Source organism: Tympanuchus pallidicinctus, unplaced genomic scaffold (genome assembly GCF_026119805.1).
Source record: "Tympanuchus pallidicinctus isolate F22 unplaced genomic scaffold, pur_lepc_1.0 scaffold19, whole genome shotgun sequence".
Taxonomy (NCBI): Eukaryota; Metazoa; Chordata; class Aves; order Galliformes; family Phasianidae; genus Tympanuchus; species Tympanuchus pallidicinctus.
The window spans coordinates 10,916,328-10,934,934 of record NW_026294710.1 but is presented as its reverse complement, the minus strand read 5'-3'; the positions used below and the strand labels follow the sequence as shown (position 1 = coordinate 10,934,934).

The 18,607-nt window shown below is 46.5% G+C and overlaps 1 protein-coding gene across 1 annotated transcript; it reads right to left on the bottom strand.

The window, feature by feature from the left end:
• Positions 1-5,198: 5,198 nt before the first annotated feature.
• PHYH (phytanoyl-CoA 2-hydroxylase) lies at positions 5,199-16,949 on the bottom strand. Its single transcript, XM_052681247.1, has 9 exons — positions 16,792-16,949; positions 13,884-13,939; positions 13,609-13,719; positions 13,245-13,410; positions 12,822-12,903; positions 10,950-11,131; positions 9,855-10,004; positions 8,153-8,284; positions 5,199-6,218 (listed from the first exon to the last, which is right to left on the bottom strand). The coding sequence occupies exons 1-9, from the start codon at positions 16,876-16,878 to the stop codon at positions 6,165-6,167; spliced, it is 1,020 nt and encodes a 339-aa protein (XP_052537207.1). The 5' UTR covers positions 16,879-16,949; the 3' UTR covers positions 5,199-6,164.
• Between the last annotated feature and the right edge of the window lie 1,658 nt (positions 16,950-18,607).

The window sequence follows — 18,607 nt, the reverse complement described above, 5'->3', positions numbered from 1 at the left end:
CATAAATCAAACCTGTAGTGTTTTATTCCTCTGTGCCAATCAGTGTAGTCTTATCACCTCTCAAGCCAGATTAATGAAAATTAGTACCCTTCTAAATAAGTACACACTAGTAAAGGATCACCCTTTTCGCCCATCCCTGTTTGATGGCAGAGCCAGGCTGCCTCCCTCCACAGCCTGATAGGAGGGGAAGCAGTGAAATGAGGATTGGCACATCATGCCCTGGAGGAAGGGCAGCTTCCTGCAAGGTGCAAACTGCCCTTCCTCCATTGGGGTTGCTGCAAGGTCAGGGTGCTGTGCATTAACTCAATAAGCTGCCTGGCAAGCCTTAAGAAACACAATATTGCATACAATCTCATAGTAATAACTTCATCTAATTGTAAATGCCATTATGTTGTTAAGATCACAGAATCACTCAGGTTGGAAAAGACCTTAAAGATCCCTGAGCCCAACCACAACCTGACCATACTACCCTAACTAACGAGCCTCTGCTGCATTGTGTCCCTGAGCACCACATCCATCTGGGGGTGGTGACTCAACCACCTCCCTGGGGAGCCCATTCCAGTGCTGAACAACCCTTTCTGTAAAGAAGTGTTTCCTGACATCCAACCTAAACTTATCCTGGCCCAAATTGAGGCCATTTCCCCTCATCCTGTCACCAGTGAGAAGAGACCAACCCCGCTCTTGCTGTGAGCACCTTTCAGGTATTGGAAGAGAGCAATAATGTCTCCCCTCAGCCTCCTTTTCCCCAGACTGAACAGCCCCAGTTCCTTCAGTCTCTCCTCATAGGGCACATTCTCCAAGCCCTTCACAAGCCTTGTTGCTTTTTTGGGGCCTGCTCCAGTACCTCAATGTCTTTTCTGTACTGAGGTGCCCAAAACTGAACACAGTACTGGAGGTGAGGCCTCACCAATGCTGAGTACAGAGGCAGGATGAGTTCCCTAGGCCTGCTCACCACTCCTTCCATTAAGATTATTAACAATCTTACATTAACATCAACAAAAAAAATAAATCAAGAGAGATAATAGAGGGAAAAAAATCAAGAACCGAAGCACATCTCCTGTCATCATTATTCTTTGTAGGTCAGGTTTTCTTTGAAGTGCAGCAGCTGTTCAGCCTCAGTGCAATTATTTTGCATTAGCATAGAAAGATTTTGCAACGCACTATTTGGTTGGGTTATTTACACAGGGCACAGAGCCCATCAGTGTGGCTGTGAGCAGAGGCACTCCCTGCTCAGAGGCTGATGCTGAGACACATCCTGAGCCTGAGCCTTCCATCTTGGCCTTGAGAGGCCACCTCAAAGATGATTCTTTCTCCTTGCACAACTGCTGCTTGCACCTCCCCACAGGCAACTGGTTTTGTAACCAGCCCTTGGTTAAGCAGAACTTTATGGCTCTGCTATGGTTCACTGTAGAAGCCAAAGAAATAAACACTGATAACTGCATTTTGTGGTAGTTTCCTGCCTTTGGGAACTCTGATGGCTTGGTTTCTCAGAGCTGTGAATACACAGGGAAGGGAAAAACATTGTGTCCCCTTGCTCCACTACAAGGTGAGCCCTGGGGCTCACAATAATCAAGCAACCTATGGGAAAATTTGATTGCTGCAGTCTCAAAAGCAAGGCAGAGATGAAATAATTCAGCATAGCAGTTTATCCATGTAGAGGAAACACAACAATGGTTACCCACTGTTTTCCTCAAAGATCCATAAGTGATGAAGAGTGCACACCTCCTGTCAGCGAGAAGGGAGAAGAGCACGAGGGGCTCAAGGTATCTCCAATGCCGGGTCGGGTCAACCATCCATTAGGAACCATCCTTGCTTAGGAGAAAAGTTCTGCTTACAATTAAATTGTGGTTATTTGCTAATCATCCAACTGGGAGCCGCACTAAAAACTCTTCAGCTGAGCTATCTCACAGAATTTCCAAGGGGAACACAGCGGCACGGCTTCAGCAGCTGCCCTGAAGCTGCAGGTGAAGCTCTAAGCACGCTCTTTGCTGACACAGTTATGAGGCCAAATGAGTTTCAATCTTCTGTGGCACAATCAGAGCCCACATCTTGGCTCTTGGGTCCGCAGCTGCTCTGTGGAGTTACACCAACAAACTGCACTCGCTGCACGACATGCCTGCGTGGATTCTAAGACACCTCAGCGAAGGAAACAGTTTGGGTCTCAGCTTCGTTAAACTGCAAAAGCTTTTGAAGAGCTGAATCAGCTTTGAAAGCCTGTAGTATGGTTAATTAAGCTTCCTTTTTTCCTCATTTCTCTTGTGCGAAGGTACAACTTTGATCTGCAGTAGTAGGCACCAAAACCAGGCTTCAAAACCTTTCCTCTGGCTCCTGTTCAAGTGCCTTCCTATCAAAGAGCTGAGCGTGCACCAGCTGTTAGGGAGGGCAGGAGGCACAGATTCAATCTGATGTCTGAACCCTTAGTCTGGAAAAACACATCTGAGCTTGAAAAAAGGATTTCCTCTGCATTTATTGTCTTTTACCAGGCTACGCAGCAGCACTTATTTTCAACATGTGAAGCATCACAAAGTGCCTCAACCAGCAGGGCTTCCTGCAAGTGCAGACAGCTGAATAAGGGAAAATGTGTTCGTAGCCAATGCCTGGCTTCCTTTCCACCAGTCCTAAACCATCAGCACCTCCAAAGCTGCATCCACAGAGCATGGAGGCTGATGTCCTCTTCACCACACCTGCAGCTGTCTGTGTCTGACCTCTGGGGCATGTGTTTTGGATACCTATCATTGTAGAATCTCGGTTGGGTGGAAGAGCAACTGGACTTACAGGTCCCAGCAGCACTCCTGCACATGTGGGCATGGCTGAGAAGGAACCAAGGAGCCCTGGTCAGCCTGGCTGTGCCCAGAGTCATTTTAGGGGGAAGGGATCAGAGCCCTCTGCATTACCAGGGTGCTGGTGAGCTGAACTGGCACAGTGTTGGGTGATCTCACCTCCGAGGTATGCTGGAGCTGTTGTAGGAAGAAGCAAGCACATCTCTCATCAGGAAGGATGGCTGCAGGGGTCAGATGATCAAAGAGGTCTTCAGCATCTTCGTTCCTCTGAAAGAGGAAACTTCAGCCTCAACCCATAAATGCACAGACTTTGAAAAAGAAATTCTTCACTCCCATCTCTCTCTCTCTCTCACACACATTCCCAGTAAGAGAAACTCAGAGTCTGGAAGCTCAAAAACATGGGCTCAGGTGGACACCTGCAGCTCTTCTCTGCAGCCATAGCTCCCTCTGCAGTCAGCTCAGCTGCACGTGTAGCACCAACAGCACAAATCCTGCCCCAGGAACTGGACAGGATGCAAAAGGTGCTCACAAAAACCCCAGAGAGTACAAGCAGGGCTGAGCAGAGCCTCCAGCCACCAGAATTCTTTTCATAGAATCATAGAACCACCAAGGTTGGAAAAGACCTAAAAGATCACCCAGTCCAACCGTTCACCTATTCCCAATAGCTCCCACTAAACCATGTCCCTCAACACAACATCCAGCCTTTCCTTGAACACCCCCAGGCTCGGTGACTCCACCACCTCCCTGGGCATCCATTCCAGTGCCTGACCACCCTTTCTGAAAAGTAATACTTCCTCATTTCCTGCCTGAATCTCCCCTGCCGTAGCTTGAAGCCATTCCCCCTGGTCCTATCACTAATGACACGAGAGAAGAGGCCGACCCCCAGCTCACTACAGCCTCCCTTCAGGAAGTTATAGAGAGCAATGAGGTCTCCCCTGAGCCTCCTCTTCTCCAGGCTGAACATTCCCAGCTCCTTCAGCCTCTCCTCATATGGCCTGTGTTCCAGAGCCCTCACCAGCTTTGTTGCCCTCCTTTGAACACGTTCCAGGGCCTCAATGTCTTTCTTGCAGTGAGGGGCCCAAAACTGGACACAGTACTCGAGGTGCGGCCTCACCAGTGCTGAATACAGGGGAACAATCACCTCTCTGCTCCTGCTTGCAACGCTGTTTCTGATGCAAGCCAGGATGCCATTGGCCTTCTTGGCCACCTGGGCACACTGTCGGCTCATGTTCAGCCGAGCATCAATCAATACCCCCAGGTCCATTTCCTCTACGCAGTCCTCCAGCCACACCGCCCCAAGCCTGTAGCGTCGCCTGGGGTTGTTGTGGCCAAAGTGCAGGACCCGGCATTTGGCCTTGTTGAAACTCATCCTATTGGCTTCAGCCCAGCTCTCCAGCCTGTCCAGATCCCTCTGTAGGGCCTCGCTACCCCCAGGCAGATCCACACTTCCAGCCAATTTGGTGTCATCTGCGAATTTACTGAGGGTGCACTCGATGCCCTCATCGAGGTCATCAATAAAGATATTGAAGAGGACAGGCCCCAGCACCGACCCCTGGGGAACACCACTCACAACCGGTCGCCAGCTGGATTTGACTCCATTCACCACCACTCTCTGTGCCCGGCCCTCCAGCCAGCTCCTTACCCAGCCAAGAGTGCATCCATCCAAGCCTCGGGCTGCCAGCTTCTGCAGGAGAATGCTGTGGGAGACAGTGTCAAAGGCTTTGCTGAAGTCTAGGTAGACCACATCAACAGCCTTTCCCTCATCCACCAGATGGGTCACTAGATCATAGAAGGAGATCAGGTTGGTCAAACAGGACCTGCCCTTCACGAACCCATGCTGGCTAGGCCTGATCCCCCGCTCACCCTGCACATGCCGCATGATCTCCCTCAAGACAATCTGCTCCATCACCTTCCCTGGCACCGAGGTCAGGCTAACAGGCCTGTAGTTCCCCAGATCCTCCTTACGACCTTTCTTGTAAATGGGAGTCACATTGGCCTCCAGTCTTCTGGGACCTCAGCAGTCAACAAGGAGCGTTGACAGATGATGGAAAGCGGCTCGGCTCTCACCTCTGCCAGTTCCCTCAGCACTCTCGGGTGGATCCCATCTGGCCCCATCGACTTGTGGCAGTCCAGTTGGAGCAGTAGGTCTCTGACTGTTTCTTCCAGAAATCAGCCTGGTCTTTACTTGCTCAGATTGCATAGCAAGTAAAGACCAGGCTGAGAATGTTCAGGGTGTTTCAGAGCAGGTGTCCCTGCAGGTCTGAGATGCAGCAGCAGGGTCTGGTGCCTTGTTGGTGCCTTTACCAGGTAGAAGGGCAGAGTGGAAAAGGACTGAGGACTACAGTTTTTTACTGGGGTATACAACTCCATAGCATCGACAGGATTTCTGAATGGCAGTAACACAAGACAACCTCCCAGTTTCATTTTGCTCGCATTTAATCACTGTTTCCAAAAACAGATTCTGAAAGCAGAAGAATCCTTCAGAAGTGAAGGAAAAATACCGTGAAAGGTGAGAGATCATTTCAGTGCATGTCAATCCACCCTGCCACCCAGCACACACTCTGAAGAAAGCCTAACCACCTCCTGGCCAGCCAACGCCAAAAGGCACGCTTGCCAAACTGCCAGCCTCAGAGCAGGACTCCCTTGTTTTACACAGCCCTACAGCAGTTGTGCAAGGCCACCAGGAGGATGCTCTGCAGGCCCAGAAGTTTCCAGCTCTATCAGACACACGTTTACCTTGTGCCAGTGCTGCTTGGTTAGCTATCATACCACGCCAGGCTGTTTGAGGAATGGTGCAAGCAGTAACACTCTGCTCCACCAGTCCCATTTTTCTATCCAAGCTGCTGCTTTCCCTTTACCCAGTTTCTTGCAGGTTCCTTCTGCTGGTATCAGTATGACTTCCCATGTGAGCTCATCCTGTACTGAAGGCTCACATGAAACTGACTCCTCGCACTTCCTTTGCATGGAACAGGATGTTGGGCAGTTTAAAAATTACAAACTTTTGCATAAATCTTTGCATAAAAATCTTATATTAATATAGCATCAGCTCAAAGGTATGTCACAGGAGAAACCTTAAAAATGAGAGTGGAAACATCAAAATGATCATGATGATCTTTAAAGACTATTATTCTTTGATTGTCTGAAAGAGCCACAGCAAATCTGTTTTTCTAGGTTAGATTTTCCTTGACATACATCACCTGTTCATCCTCAGTGCAATTATTTTGTATTAGCATAAAACCATTTAGCAGTGCAGCATTTGGCTAAGTTACCAATGCAGAGATCAACAAAGTGCACGTAATTCCACCTGCTGATGTGGGGTCTGTGCTTTCCCATCACAGCAGCTCATATAGGCACATTTTTCCACCCTGGTCTTCACAGGTTGTTCTACAGATTCATTCTTTCCCCTTGCACAACTCGTGCTCTGAAGGTCCAAATATCCTTCAAAACAAAAATGAGACAAAGGAAAGTCATAGTGAGACAATAAGCATCCTTTCAAATCCTAAAGATCAAGAACCAAAACAGCCAAAATTGGCACAGCTTCTACCTGCAGAAAGGGGGTCATCTGCAGCTCTGACAGACTGAAAGATACCCACACTCAATTCTGGCACGTGGCAGAAGGGAAAACATTAGCAGCACAGTGAGAATGATCCTTGCTGAAGTCGTCCTAACCTGCTTCAACACACAGTGCACCCCTTGTGCACTTCTGGGTGACTGAAAAAGCTCATGGCCTGACATGACTACTGCTACACATGAGCATGCAGTATTCCTTGTGCAACCAGCTGGACGTACTAAACACAAATACAGTCCCTTAGAAACCAAGTTCTGAGCAGATGCTGCTGAAGACTGCAAAGGAGAGGAAAAGACTGCTGTTTACATCCCAGAGGTAAGCCTTTGGCAAGTTCTTATCTTGATTTCTCAAGGATTACTGTGTTCTCATCATTAGTTTTGGAAAGGTAAAATTTAATATCTGGGCACCACTTCTTGGGAGAATGCTTTAAAGAAAAGCATAAAGCTACAAGAAAAAACAGACTCATCTAAGATAAATGGCACACACTTATTTCCAACTCATGAGCACACAAGAGCCTCCCTGTGTATCCATTTGGACTTCACAGGGAACTTAACTAACTCCAGGTATCAAAAGTCAATTAGCTGGAGCTGTGCAAACAATAATTAAGTCCAGGCTTGCTGAACAGAGGCTGACACCCAGCCCTACCTTGGCACATTGTGGGAAAACAAACAACAAAAGCAACTGTGTAAAGAAAAGCCCTCTCCTCCCCAACACCCCAGACACTGCATGGATTTAAAAGGAACACGCTGCCTATCGCATGTAGGCTTTACTGCCTTGCTGCTGGATGTGTGTATGTTTGAGAGCTGCTGTGGATTAAGAAATCCCTGCAACAATTTTTCTTCCAGTGGCTTGGAAGGATTTAGATTTGTTTTCTATTGTACGCAATGGTTTCAATTATTTAGCAAGAGTCCATTACACCCATTTGTTTATCTTTCTGAGGCAGGTGTGTAACATCGCCTGCATTCCTGCTGCAACCTCAAATCTAAACAACTGATAGAGGATTATGTTTAACAACAACCAACTTCTGCAGTGAGATGTGGCTCCTTGTCTCTAAAAAGAAAATGCACCTGCCAGTTGGAGCTGAGCCCATGAGAACTGTGGCCATACCAGCACAGAATTTACCACACCTTATTAGTGCAAATGCAGGGCAAGAGATAAACGCATCTTCTGGCTTCTATCATGTAGTCCAAGCACAACTGCAAAGAGCTCTGGTTCAGACACACTCCTCATAACAAACCTGGAGTCAGGGGATGCAGGGAAAAGTTCTTCATAAACCTCCTTGCTCTGTGTCATTCATGATCCCTGCCCCGAATGGTGTAAGCAGCAAATGCGAGCAGCCTTGGAACTGCAGAGTGCAAGGCTCCTCCTCACCTACATCAACTCCAGCTGCAGCCACCTTGTGACTGCCTGCACAAACTCAAAATGATCTCCAAGGTCCCTTCCAACCTGAGTCATTCTGGTTCCATGATAATCCAGGTTACAGAGCAAGGGATAAAGGTACATTCACAAAATCCACTTTGATAAGCAGGGCTGCAGGAGGAACTTCTAAAGCTCAAGGGGCACGAAGGAGTCGCCTAGAGAGCAGGATCACTTCTTCAGCAGAGGCAGACAGACAGCAAGAAGTCTTACCAGCAGAAGGACAAAAAAAAAAGAACAAAAACCCTGCAGTCATTTTCAGAATTCTGCATCTTTTATTCTGCCAAGCACTTCAGCTCCATCTGTGACACCGGAATAGCAAGAAGCACAGAACTGTTGTATGAGAGAAACTGAGCAAGGTAAAAAAGCACATATATCAAAGTCTTACCTTGAGATCCAGAGCAGGCATGCCATATCTCTTGTGTGCCATTTCTTGCATTTCCTTCTCCAGGTCTGCCTGGGTTGTGTTCTTGACATCAATATAGTGGCCATCTGAGCTGGCAAAGTGGCAGCTTATGCTCTGTGTGGGGAAATGGGCCATCATTCATTCCCAAATTGATTGCAAAAAAAAAAAATGGTAGAAAAAGCTCCCATGTCCCAGATGACAAGCATCCCACTCCTTCCTTACTGATCAAGTCAGCAAATTCCTTCCTCCTTTCAGATTATTCCTCTAAGTGTACCCCTGGAGAAACAGTCTTGCACACACCCTTCTCTTTCTGCCCTCTTCCCATCCCTCTACTTCCACACACCAGAATTAAGTAGGATGGTTCCAGACACCCTGGAAATGATAAAGCAGCTCTAAGCTTCCCATCTTAGAAGTTTTTATAAGCTTTGAGTATACTGGATTTCACTTGAGTGTTGAGCACAACAAATCATGTTATTGCTCTTGACAACAAGCCTACTTGACCTCAGATTATCAGCAATTAAACCAGCAATCAGAGAAGCTGGAGTCAGAGCAGCTCTATGTTGGACTCTGTAATCAGTTTGTGGTTAAGCAAAGTCTAGGAGAATTCAACAAATAACAGCTGGAAAAAAGAGCTATGCCATCAGCAAGCAAAATCATGACGTTTCAAAGTGCTGGACCACAACCCTGTTCATAGAACTGCAAGAACTCATTAATTTACACCAAAAGTAGAGAAACATTTGGATTTGGCATGATGTGAGGAAGCTCCTGTGCTTTTGCAGGACACTAAATAAGGTTATGGCTCCGCTATGGAAGAGAGAGCCAGCAGATGAGACTCCCAGTAGCTGATGTGCTCTCTCTGCTTTTAGGAACATGGAATGCCACCCCACTGAGCTGCTACTGGGCTCAGACAGAGGGTCAGATGGTGGCTGATGTAGGCAAAAAATAAAATAAAATAAAATAAAATCATGAATGTAACACTGCCTGTGCTGCAGCGCAAGGGGGAAATTCTGCATTGCTGCTAATGAGGAACAGAGGCTCCAGTTACGTGCATGCATGAATCTGCTTCTGATACCAGATCAGAAGGGCATTTTTACCTGTTATTCCGTTAATAATACAAAACAGATGATGTGAAATAGAATGCTTAGCATTAAAAAAAAAAAGGTCATAATATCATATAAATAAATAAAAATTATTTATTGGATACTGGAGGCTCCTGATATTCAGAAATGAGGTACCCAGAGGGCAGGGGAAAGAAGAGAAAAATTTGGGACAGCTGAAGGTGAACTGTTGGGAAAGCACAGCCAGCCAGCCAAGCTTCTAACAGTTTCAACACCTCATTTCTGCTCCTGCTTTGTTTTCCTTAAGCACCCCCACAATGTGCTATTCAGACATGCTTATACTGTAAAAATACAAATAAAAAGACAGTAAAAAAGAGTGTGAGCAAAAGAATATTCAGAAGCTAACAGAAAAGCTAACACATTAAGAAGTGAATCGTGGCAGTGAGGTACACGATTAGTGGTGGTGATGGGTCAGCAGTTGGACTAGATGATCTTAGAGGTATTCCCAACCTTAATGAGTCTTTAAGATTCCAATCCAAATATTCGTGAGCTTGCCAGGGGGAGAGGTGAGGTATTATTTTGGTCAGTTTAAATATAAACAAACAGAGCACGAGTTGGTTTCTTACCTTTCGGAAACCTGATGTCTTATTTATCCCAGAGCCGTGAATGAGCAGCGGATGGAAGAACACTGTGTCTCCCTTCTCCATGACAAGGTGAACCCTGGGACTCTTCTCATCGTAATCAAGTATCCCATGAAACAGTTTGTTTGTTTTACCCTAGGAAAAATTATAAAAAAAAAGCCAAAAAAACTGAGTTCAAATCACTCAGTTAAAGATGGAACAAGTGCAGATTCCCAGTGGAAGGAAAAGTAGAGAGCTCCTGCTCTGTGCTCTTCTGGGCAGTATATTCAGTATGCTCAACTAAGAGCCTGCCTGCTTGCCAGCAGGTGTTCCTACTACAAGTCTGAGGTACAGCAGAGTAACACTGCTTCTGTTTTCTGAAGCTCTATGCTGACAACCGAAAGCCTCTCTGCTGGAGAGAAAAGAAAAAGCACCTTCAGAGTCCAGCTCTCTGCTCCCTGTAAAACCATCATCAGTGGCTAGGCCAGGTGAGGTAGCATGTGTTCTTAAGATGAAGGTAACACTAGACATTTAATCCATCCAGTTGTTTACTGTCCATTTCTCTTCTACAGGAAAGTATGCGTGCTCACCAAGCAGGAACAAATTCACTTCTGAGAGTCCTAAGACTTGAGAAGGATGCTGGAAAATGACTGCATGTGCTCATGAAGTTGTGCCATGATGTGCCAGACTATTCAGAAGCCTTAGGTCCTGACCCTGAACTAGGGGTGCAATTCATTTCCAGAAAAGGATCAGCTCCGAAACCTAGGTCCACAGCTTGGGGAGTATTCTGGAGAGTAAGCCAACATCTCTCTGTAATTTACCAGGCGTTTCTTGATGAAGAAACAAAGCAACCTCATTACACAGGGCTTTAGGTGAAGTTGGGTAGAAGAGCAAATCTGCCCAGGTTCAGGAGAGCCGCTGCTGAGTTATACAGAGTTAAGTAAACTAGGCAACTGTGCCAGAAAGCACCAATGAGTGTTTGGACAGACAGAAAAGCCGTCACTGAAAGCCTCAGCTTTGACCTGTGCACCATCCCGTTATGTGAACCCAACCCAGGTGAACCATGGCCCCAACACCCCCAGTGCCTCCATCCAACTTTACCTCCCACTCTGGATAGCCGTGAGGCTTCAGAGGCAATGTGTGTGTCCCAGGCACGACCACCAGGCACCCGTTGTTCTCATCAGCTCTCTGCATGGCAGTCCAGGAGCACACGATGCGGTCTGCTGGCCGGAATGGGAAATAGTGCAAGTCCTGATGCATGGGGTGGAGAAAAGTCTGTTTATCTGCAACACAAGGTCAAAATCTTCAACCTCATCAAACATCATATGGTCTCTTCCTTCCTATGAAGACACTGCACTCATATCATGTCTGATGAAGGCACTGCTTGCAAGCCTTCACACGAAGACTTTGCTGACTTTATACGTGCTCCAGACCACCTCTGATTTGGAAATGAAATGAGTTAGCTTGTGCTCTCACCCCTAGAGTCCAAGACCAAGAGCACAGTTGCGCACTTAAGTCAGCAATGGCATGGAATACAGCGTGTGCCAGGAGGCTGCGTGGCCGGGTGACCCTTCAGACGTCTCCTCCTTTTGGTGGCCTCCGCCACCCACATGCCAAGCTTTTGCCTTTCGCTGGCTGCTGTCCAACCTGTGAACATTTAACCTGCACGGTATTGCATAAACCTCTCCCAGTGCAAGGACTTTCAACAGCAGCACTGGAAAGGCTATCAAGAAGTCATTTGATCTATTGCTGTGTCGTAAGCAGAATCAACCCTCCCTGAGCTGTGCCAACAGATGTTTGTTCAGCCTCCTCTCTTCTTGTTTTTATATCTCCCCAGAAAGTTTACCCAGCACTCTACTAGCTTTCTTCCTACAGATTTGTTTTCCCTCTGAAGTCTGAACAAAAAATTTTTATTGAAAATTTGCTTGCTACTTCTCTTCCCACATGGAAATGGAAACGTATCCTCCTCTTCCACACCAAAACCTTTTCAATATTAGATGCTTTATTTTGCCATGGAGTTTACACCTCAAATAGACATAGCCAGGGCGTTTCGACTTGCCTCATCTGCCATGTTATTTAGATTTCAGGCAGCCTCAAACACTCTCCAGAGGACTGCATCTCTCCTAAAGTACTCTCAGAATGATGGAACAGCTTCTGATTTCTTGACTGCTACTGTCTTATTTTTGTATTAAGAATGCTGGGTCTCCTGTTGAATTTACAAACCAAAATAACACATCTCTTTGTGGTGTTTCTAAGATGACAGCTGGGGATGACTTTCGCAAAGTGAGTATTTTGAAATAATTCAACACATTATGTGTCTGCTCAGAACCTGCATACCCGAGCACAGGAAACACAGCTCATGTCTCACCATTGCTAAACTAAAGCAGCTTGTGCAGAGCATAAGCTACCCTGACAAACTGCAACACAGACAGTCAGGTTCTCTCTTTCCCTACTCATCGCTCTCATATAAATAATGATTTAAATTTCCAGCAGCAGCCAAAGCTAGGCTTCAAAATCCTTCTTTTGGCACATGTTCAAATATCTTCATATCAAACCACTGGGCACACACCAACTGACTGTGAGGTCAGGAGCATATGAACTCTGATGATTTCTGTATTTATTGCCTTTCACCGAGGTCCACAGAAGCACTTATTTTCAACACTTTTGAAAAGTCAAGCTTAAAAGCATGTCATGTTTCCAACAGCGAGCCTTTGTGCAAGTGCAGCTGGCTGAACAGGGAGCTTGCTGGGCCACTCTGAAAATCAGTGGTGCAGCCATGAAAATAACAGTCTTTAGAAAAAACAGAGAACAGCAACAATAACAAAAACCACTTAAGAATGAAATATAAAAAATGTTATCACAGTAAGTAATGATTTAAAAAAACAACCTATACCAAAAGGTGCCTCAATTCTGGCCAAACAAACAAGGTACACACATTAATTTCTGTACTCCTCCTTCCCAAGATCTCCTTACCAGAATCTGGAAGTTTATTTATCAGCATGGTGTGCATTGCCATTATGTTGGGCCCAGTGAAGCACTCCACGTACTTAAGGATCTACAGGGAAGACAACATTAGAAAAAAATATCAGAAACACCAGAGATGAAATTGCTGAGGATGAGGGCACAGCAGGTGGGTCACCCAGCACAGGAGCTGATGAACACTGCCTAAGTTTCCCCTCCAGACCTCCAAACATCCTACGTTCATGCAGAACATATAGAGGATGGTTTAATATCTTTCCTCATAAATATGTTTATGAGAGTGACATACAGAGGCTTTAAAGGATAATGGATACGGCTTTAGCAGAACCGAAAAAAGTTTCTTCAGGTAGGCATTAAAACCCAAATAAATTCATATATACTTTTTCACAACCATTCTATTTTTATTTTTATTTTTACCTGTGGCAGAGTACAGTATCTGAACAACTCCTCATTCTCCTGGAAGTCCTGCACTTTATTAACGACGCTTTCAGTCTTGCCATACTGGGATCTCAGGGCCTCATTTTTCATAATCATAGCTCCGGGAACTCTCACCTCTTTCTTACAGATCCTTACGAACTCCTTCCTGAAATAGAGAGGGAGTAAGAAGATGGAGCATATTTTCACTATTTTTGGCCAAATGACTCTCCTCAAACACACCAAATCCATCAATACCACGCACACATATTCAGTTAAAGCCCACATTCATCTAGCTTCCTAGAGCTTCCCCCAGGATACTGCTGTACGTAAGACCCACCAGCAGCTTGGACAAAGCATTCTGTACCTGAAGCGCTCAATGTCTTCATCAGAAACAAGCTTCTTAATAAGCAGATAACCGTTGTCTTCATAGAACTGCCTTTGCTCTGTAGTGAGGATATCATTGTCCAGAGTAAAGCTGAAAGAGACAAGGGAGACACATTATGCAGAGCAGGAGCAATGGGAGCACCAGATCCCCAACCAGTGCCAGAAGGAAATCAGTGAGAAATCTTCCCCATGGCAGGTGCTGTGGTTTTTTGGTTCGTTTGGCTTTTCCTCTCTACAAAGGACATCATAACTTACCGAAACTTCCCTGGCTGATGAACAGCACTAACGTGTGCTGAAGTAGGGATGAACGTCTGGAATGAAAATTAAGGAACTCCAGCACAAAAGAGTAGAACATCTACACATCCTGAATCCTACAGTACGGTTCACATTAAAAGAACATGCTGTGCTGGACACCTTGCTTTTGTTCTTGCTTATTCTGCTTCTGAGAGATCTTCCCCATCTTCTGAGCAGCATGCCTGGCAAAGAACTATAACTATAGTACAGCCTTGTCCACACATGTAGGAAAGTCAATACAATGCCTGAGATTCCAGAGGAGGCCATAGGGTTTATCTCCAAGAACATAAAGATATTTAATGAGATGCTCACTGGAGACGTTTACTTGCCTAGTCTCCTTATGCTCTGGAGAACAGTCAAACCTATCCAAAGCCTGCACTGTCCCCTGGAGGTGCTTCTCCATCTCTCCCCTACAATCACTGCTGTGCTGAATTCAGAGCCAGAATTCAAACGAGATGAACCTGGGGCTTCACATTCACACACAGCACTGGTGCAAAGCTGCTCTGCCTCCTCCAAACCTATCAGGGGAAGCACAGAGAAAGGAAAGCCTATGGGCCCTCCACAACAGCTCGTTTCAACTGTTCTAAATAAACACAACTGCATTATCTTACACAGAGACAATACAGCTCCACCCACAGAACAATTAAGCATCACTTGATAATGAACACTCACAACAGCTTTGTACAACAGTACTGAAACCTGACCCAGGGGAAAGGACAAAAGCATATACATAAAGTGAATCTCTGTGTCTGCGCTGGTCCAACTGGAAGACCCCTGAGCTTTGTGATCATCTTATAGAGATTGCAGACCTTCCTCCATGGCTCACCACAACCTTTTCCATGTGCCATAAAGGCATGTGCTCCTCTCGTAGGCTTTGTGATCAGTTTTATCTACAATCCATGCGCTGGGAGTCAAATACAGTGGGAGAAAATCATGGCACGTGTACAGGAGCGTAGGAAAAAAACAATGAGCCAAAAGAAGGAAAACTGGATAGAAGAATGATGGAAGAGGACACAGGGAATCCAGCTCAAAAGGGACCCAGCAGATCCCACTGCAAGGGGTTTTCCTTAAGGACAGCACTACTGCTGGAAGGGAGCTGTGACCTCTGGCATCTCAGTTTTGTGAAGACACAGAGTATTTAAACCATTCTCTTTCCATCACACACCATCCTCAGTTGGGAATCACCTGCTCTCAGAATAAACATTTTAACAAACTGTGCAGACAGAGTAGCACCTGGGAGCACACACAAGCAAGCAAATCCTTCTGGAAAAGGCTGAACCAGAGGCACAGCGTTCAAGATCCCCAGCACCATCAGTATGTGACCTGAAGAAATCAAACACCCACATAACACCACCTGTGTGGCTGCTTTCTGAATCCACTACTTGCCTGGCATGTTTGAGGTGACCTTTAATTCTACAGCCTGTGTGCTACTTTTTTTTCCTTCACTGTTGTGTAGAAATGTCTGATCTTCCAATAGGCATATTCTAACATTATGAATGTTCATGTCTCTATTATACCAATCCATAAGAGCAAATACAAGAGGAAGGAGAGAGATTCTCTGGGAGGAAAAGTGACTGTCATGCTACATTCACCAAACCCACACATTAAAACAAAACCAGTACGCCAAGGGGATGTAAATCAAACAAACCTATGCTCACTGGTTTCTGTCATTTCCTTTACCCACATATCTTTCTAATTCCAGCCCAGTTTAATCATAATTTTGTCCTAATCTCTTCGTATTACAGCCTTCACAGCTGGATTTACAAACAGCAGCACGTGTAACTGGCTCCAGACTTGGAGGGTCCCCTGGGTTTGCCTGAAACAACGCACACCAGCCAAGCAATAATGAGGAAAAGCTCTGGGATCCCATCAGGAATTTACTCTCCCCTTACAAGCAGGGTAATTTTACTTCAGGTTTTGTTCTTGCATGCATCTTTATCAATCTGATCTAAAGGGTGACAACCCTGAGCACAAGGTGTTGGAACAATATGGTCTTCGAGTTCCTTTCCAGCCATTCCAGTCATTTTACGAGTTAACTATCCTTATGCCTTTATAGTTTTTATACATTTGGAGACTCTAACATCCTACTTAATTGCATCCTCTTCACCAATTTATCATAATTCAAACAATTTGCCAACATTTAGATGAGAATCGGAAGCATTTTTTTTTTTTTTTTTTTTAAGTAATTAAGTAATTAAGTTTTTGGCAGTATCTTTAAAAACAGCATCAGCAGACAGCCTTCACTTAACTTCTGGACACGTGGAACTTTCTGTCCCAGTCACGTTTCTTTAATCTACTGTAAAACAGATTACCTCCAATGTCTGCTCACTTCCTATTCACAAGCACAGCACCAATAAAAGCTCTATGCTTCTCCTGCTGCTGGTGTCATGGTCAAAGCCCAAAACTGCCAGCAAGGTCTCAGGCTTGTGTGATTGCTAAACCCTGTAGGGTTCATTTCCCTCAAACCCATTAATCTTTAGGATAAATCCTCCTGCTCGCAGCTCCCATTGATGCACACAACGCTAGCCAATCCTACCGGGCAGGCAGCTGCAACATGAACATGGTTGCATTTCCATCCTGTTTTATGGTCAGATCCTGAAAAAAAAGCAAACAAAGCCACGTGCCAAGAGGCAGCTAAACATCAGGTGCACACACAGCTCCGTGCCGGGCTACGGGGCTGAAGCCCAAGGGAAAAACAGCAGGCAGCAAGAGGCTCTGGGGATGGGACGGCCGCTGAGCCCGTAAGGCCAGGCAGAACTCCTGGGCGCACACCAACCCTTGGAGCACGCCACCAGCCCACAGCCAGGCCACGGCTCCCCAGGAGTGCCAACGTCCCTCGGGCCCTTCCCACCCAACACACAAAGGATACGAGAGCAGGGGCTGTCCGCGTGGACAGGTGCCGCAGGATGGCGTCCAGCCGAGCCGCCGGCCCCGACCGCTTCCCCAGCTGCTCCATCGCGCCCGGCCTCCGGAGCGCTCGCCCCGCAGCCTGACCCTATATACGCTGCCGGGAGGAGCGGAGCCCCATCATGCTCTGCAGCCTTTGCCTGGGCTGCACATGCGTCAGCAGCCGAGCACGCTCAGAAAGGTTGCGAAAACGCTGCCGGGAGCTAGGAGCTGGGACGGTTTGCGAATGGGAGGGTGCGTTGGAGGCTACACGGACGCGGGGAAGCTCTGAACGTGTTTTTCTCCCTTCTCTGTCAGCACTTACTGAGCTGCGAGGATTTAATCAGCCCTGTGCGGAGAGCAGTGCTTGGGCTGAGACCATGATTGAAGCTGGCAGTTCCCTTTTAGCTCTCACGTGTGGGTGCTTACAAATGCTGCGTTCATTTCAGACTGTTGTTAGCAGCCTCTCAGCTGACTTAACGCTGTGAGTTAACTGACGTATTCAAGGAGAAGAATATAAAGGGACTGAAAACAATCATACTTAAGACCTAAGCTCTTAAAGTTCTCATCTTTGCATGTTCCTTACTGCCACCACACCGTTAGAACCACACCACTTCTCCACAGTGGACTTCAGGTCCCTCATGGCATTGTTCAGATTACCTTGTGCCATCAGTGTGACAGTCCATTTATCACACAATCACAGAATGGCCTGGGTTGAAAAGGACCATAACGACCGTTTAGCTTCAACCCCCCTGCTATGTGCAGGGTCACCAACCACCAGACCAGGCTGCCCAGAGCCACATCCAGCCTGACCTTGGATGCCTCCAGGGATGGAGCATCCACAGCATCCTTGGCAACCTGATCCAGTGCTTCATCACCCTCTGTGTGAAAAACTTCCTCCTAACACCCAACCTAAACCTCCCCTGTCTCAGTTTAAGACCATTCCCCCTGTCTTATCACTGTCTCCCTTGTCCCGTTTCCCTTTTAGGCTTGTGCTGTGAAGCATGTGCTGCTGAAAGGTGAGGTTTCTCCTGTTGGAATGTGGATCCTTCATCTTTCCCCATACCCTGCTATGGGGGGTCAGGGTGTCTCTGATTAAGGCAGAACAAAGCGCTGCAGGGAAATGGAGATGGATGGTAGAGCTGTGGGGGGAGCAGTCTGTTCTCTCAGCTTCTCTCCCGTGAGCTGGAGAAGTCTGAATAACAGCATCAGGACTGGAAAATTATGCTAAGAGATTGCATTATTGTTGCAATCCAATGTATGCCAACCTTTACACCTGTTCAGTTGGTTCATCATTCCCTTCCGCATGAGCAATCCAGACAGGTCCTGCTCCTCAAAACACAGCATTATCACTGCAGTACAGCTCCAGGAGAGTAGGTATGCTGTTGCTCCAGACCGTCTTATGATGACAGGGCGTACCCCAAAACTCTGCATTCCAGCTACTTCAGGAGGCTTAAGTCAACAAGCACCTTGATGAAATGAGAGCTCAATGTATTAAGTTGCAGTGTGTTAATGCTACAGATAAACAGAAACCAAGGTATGGATAGTAAGCGATTCTGAACTCATCTCTATCCCCCAAAATCTGAATTCCTTCAAAAACCAGTGGCAAAACTCCCAGTGATTAAAGTAAAAGTGTACCATGACAAGGTGTGTAGCCTAGACTGCATTCCAGTTTCTGGCGCTTGTGGCTGGCAGATCCACATTTCAATCAACATGGAACTCACGGTCATCTGGTTTGTGGCTCCCTTCTGGGACTACAAGAGAACACAGGTGTTCACACAAGTGGGACAAACAAGATT

Coding starts and splice junctions, on each gene's coding strand:
- PHYH (XM_052681247.1), bottom strand. CDS start 16,878: ATGGAGCAGCTGGGGAAGCGGTCGGGGCCGGCGGCTCGGCTGGACGCC. Junction 13,411..13,608: donor GAAGACATTGAGCGCTTCAG/GTACAGAATGCT, acceptor TCTCTATTTCAG/GAAGGAGTTCGTAAGGATCT. Junction 12,904..13,244: donor GATACTGTACTCTGCCACAG/GTAAAAATAAAA, acceptor TCTTCCCTGTAG/ATCCTTAAGTACGTGGAGTG.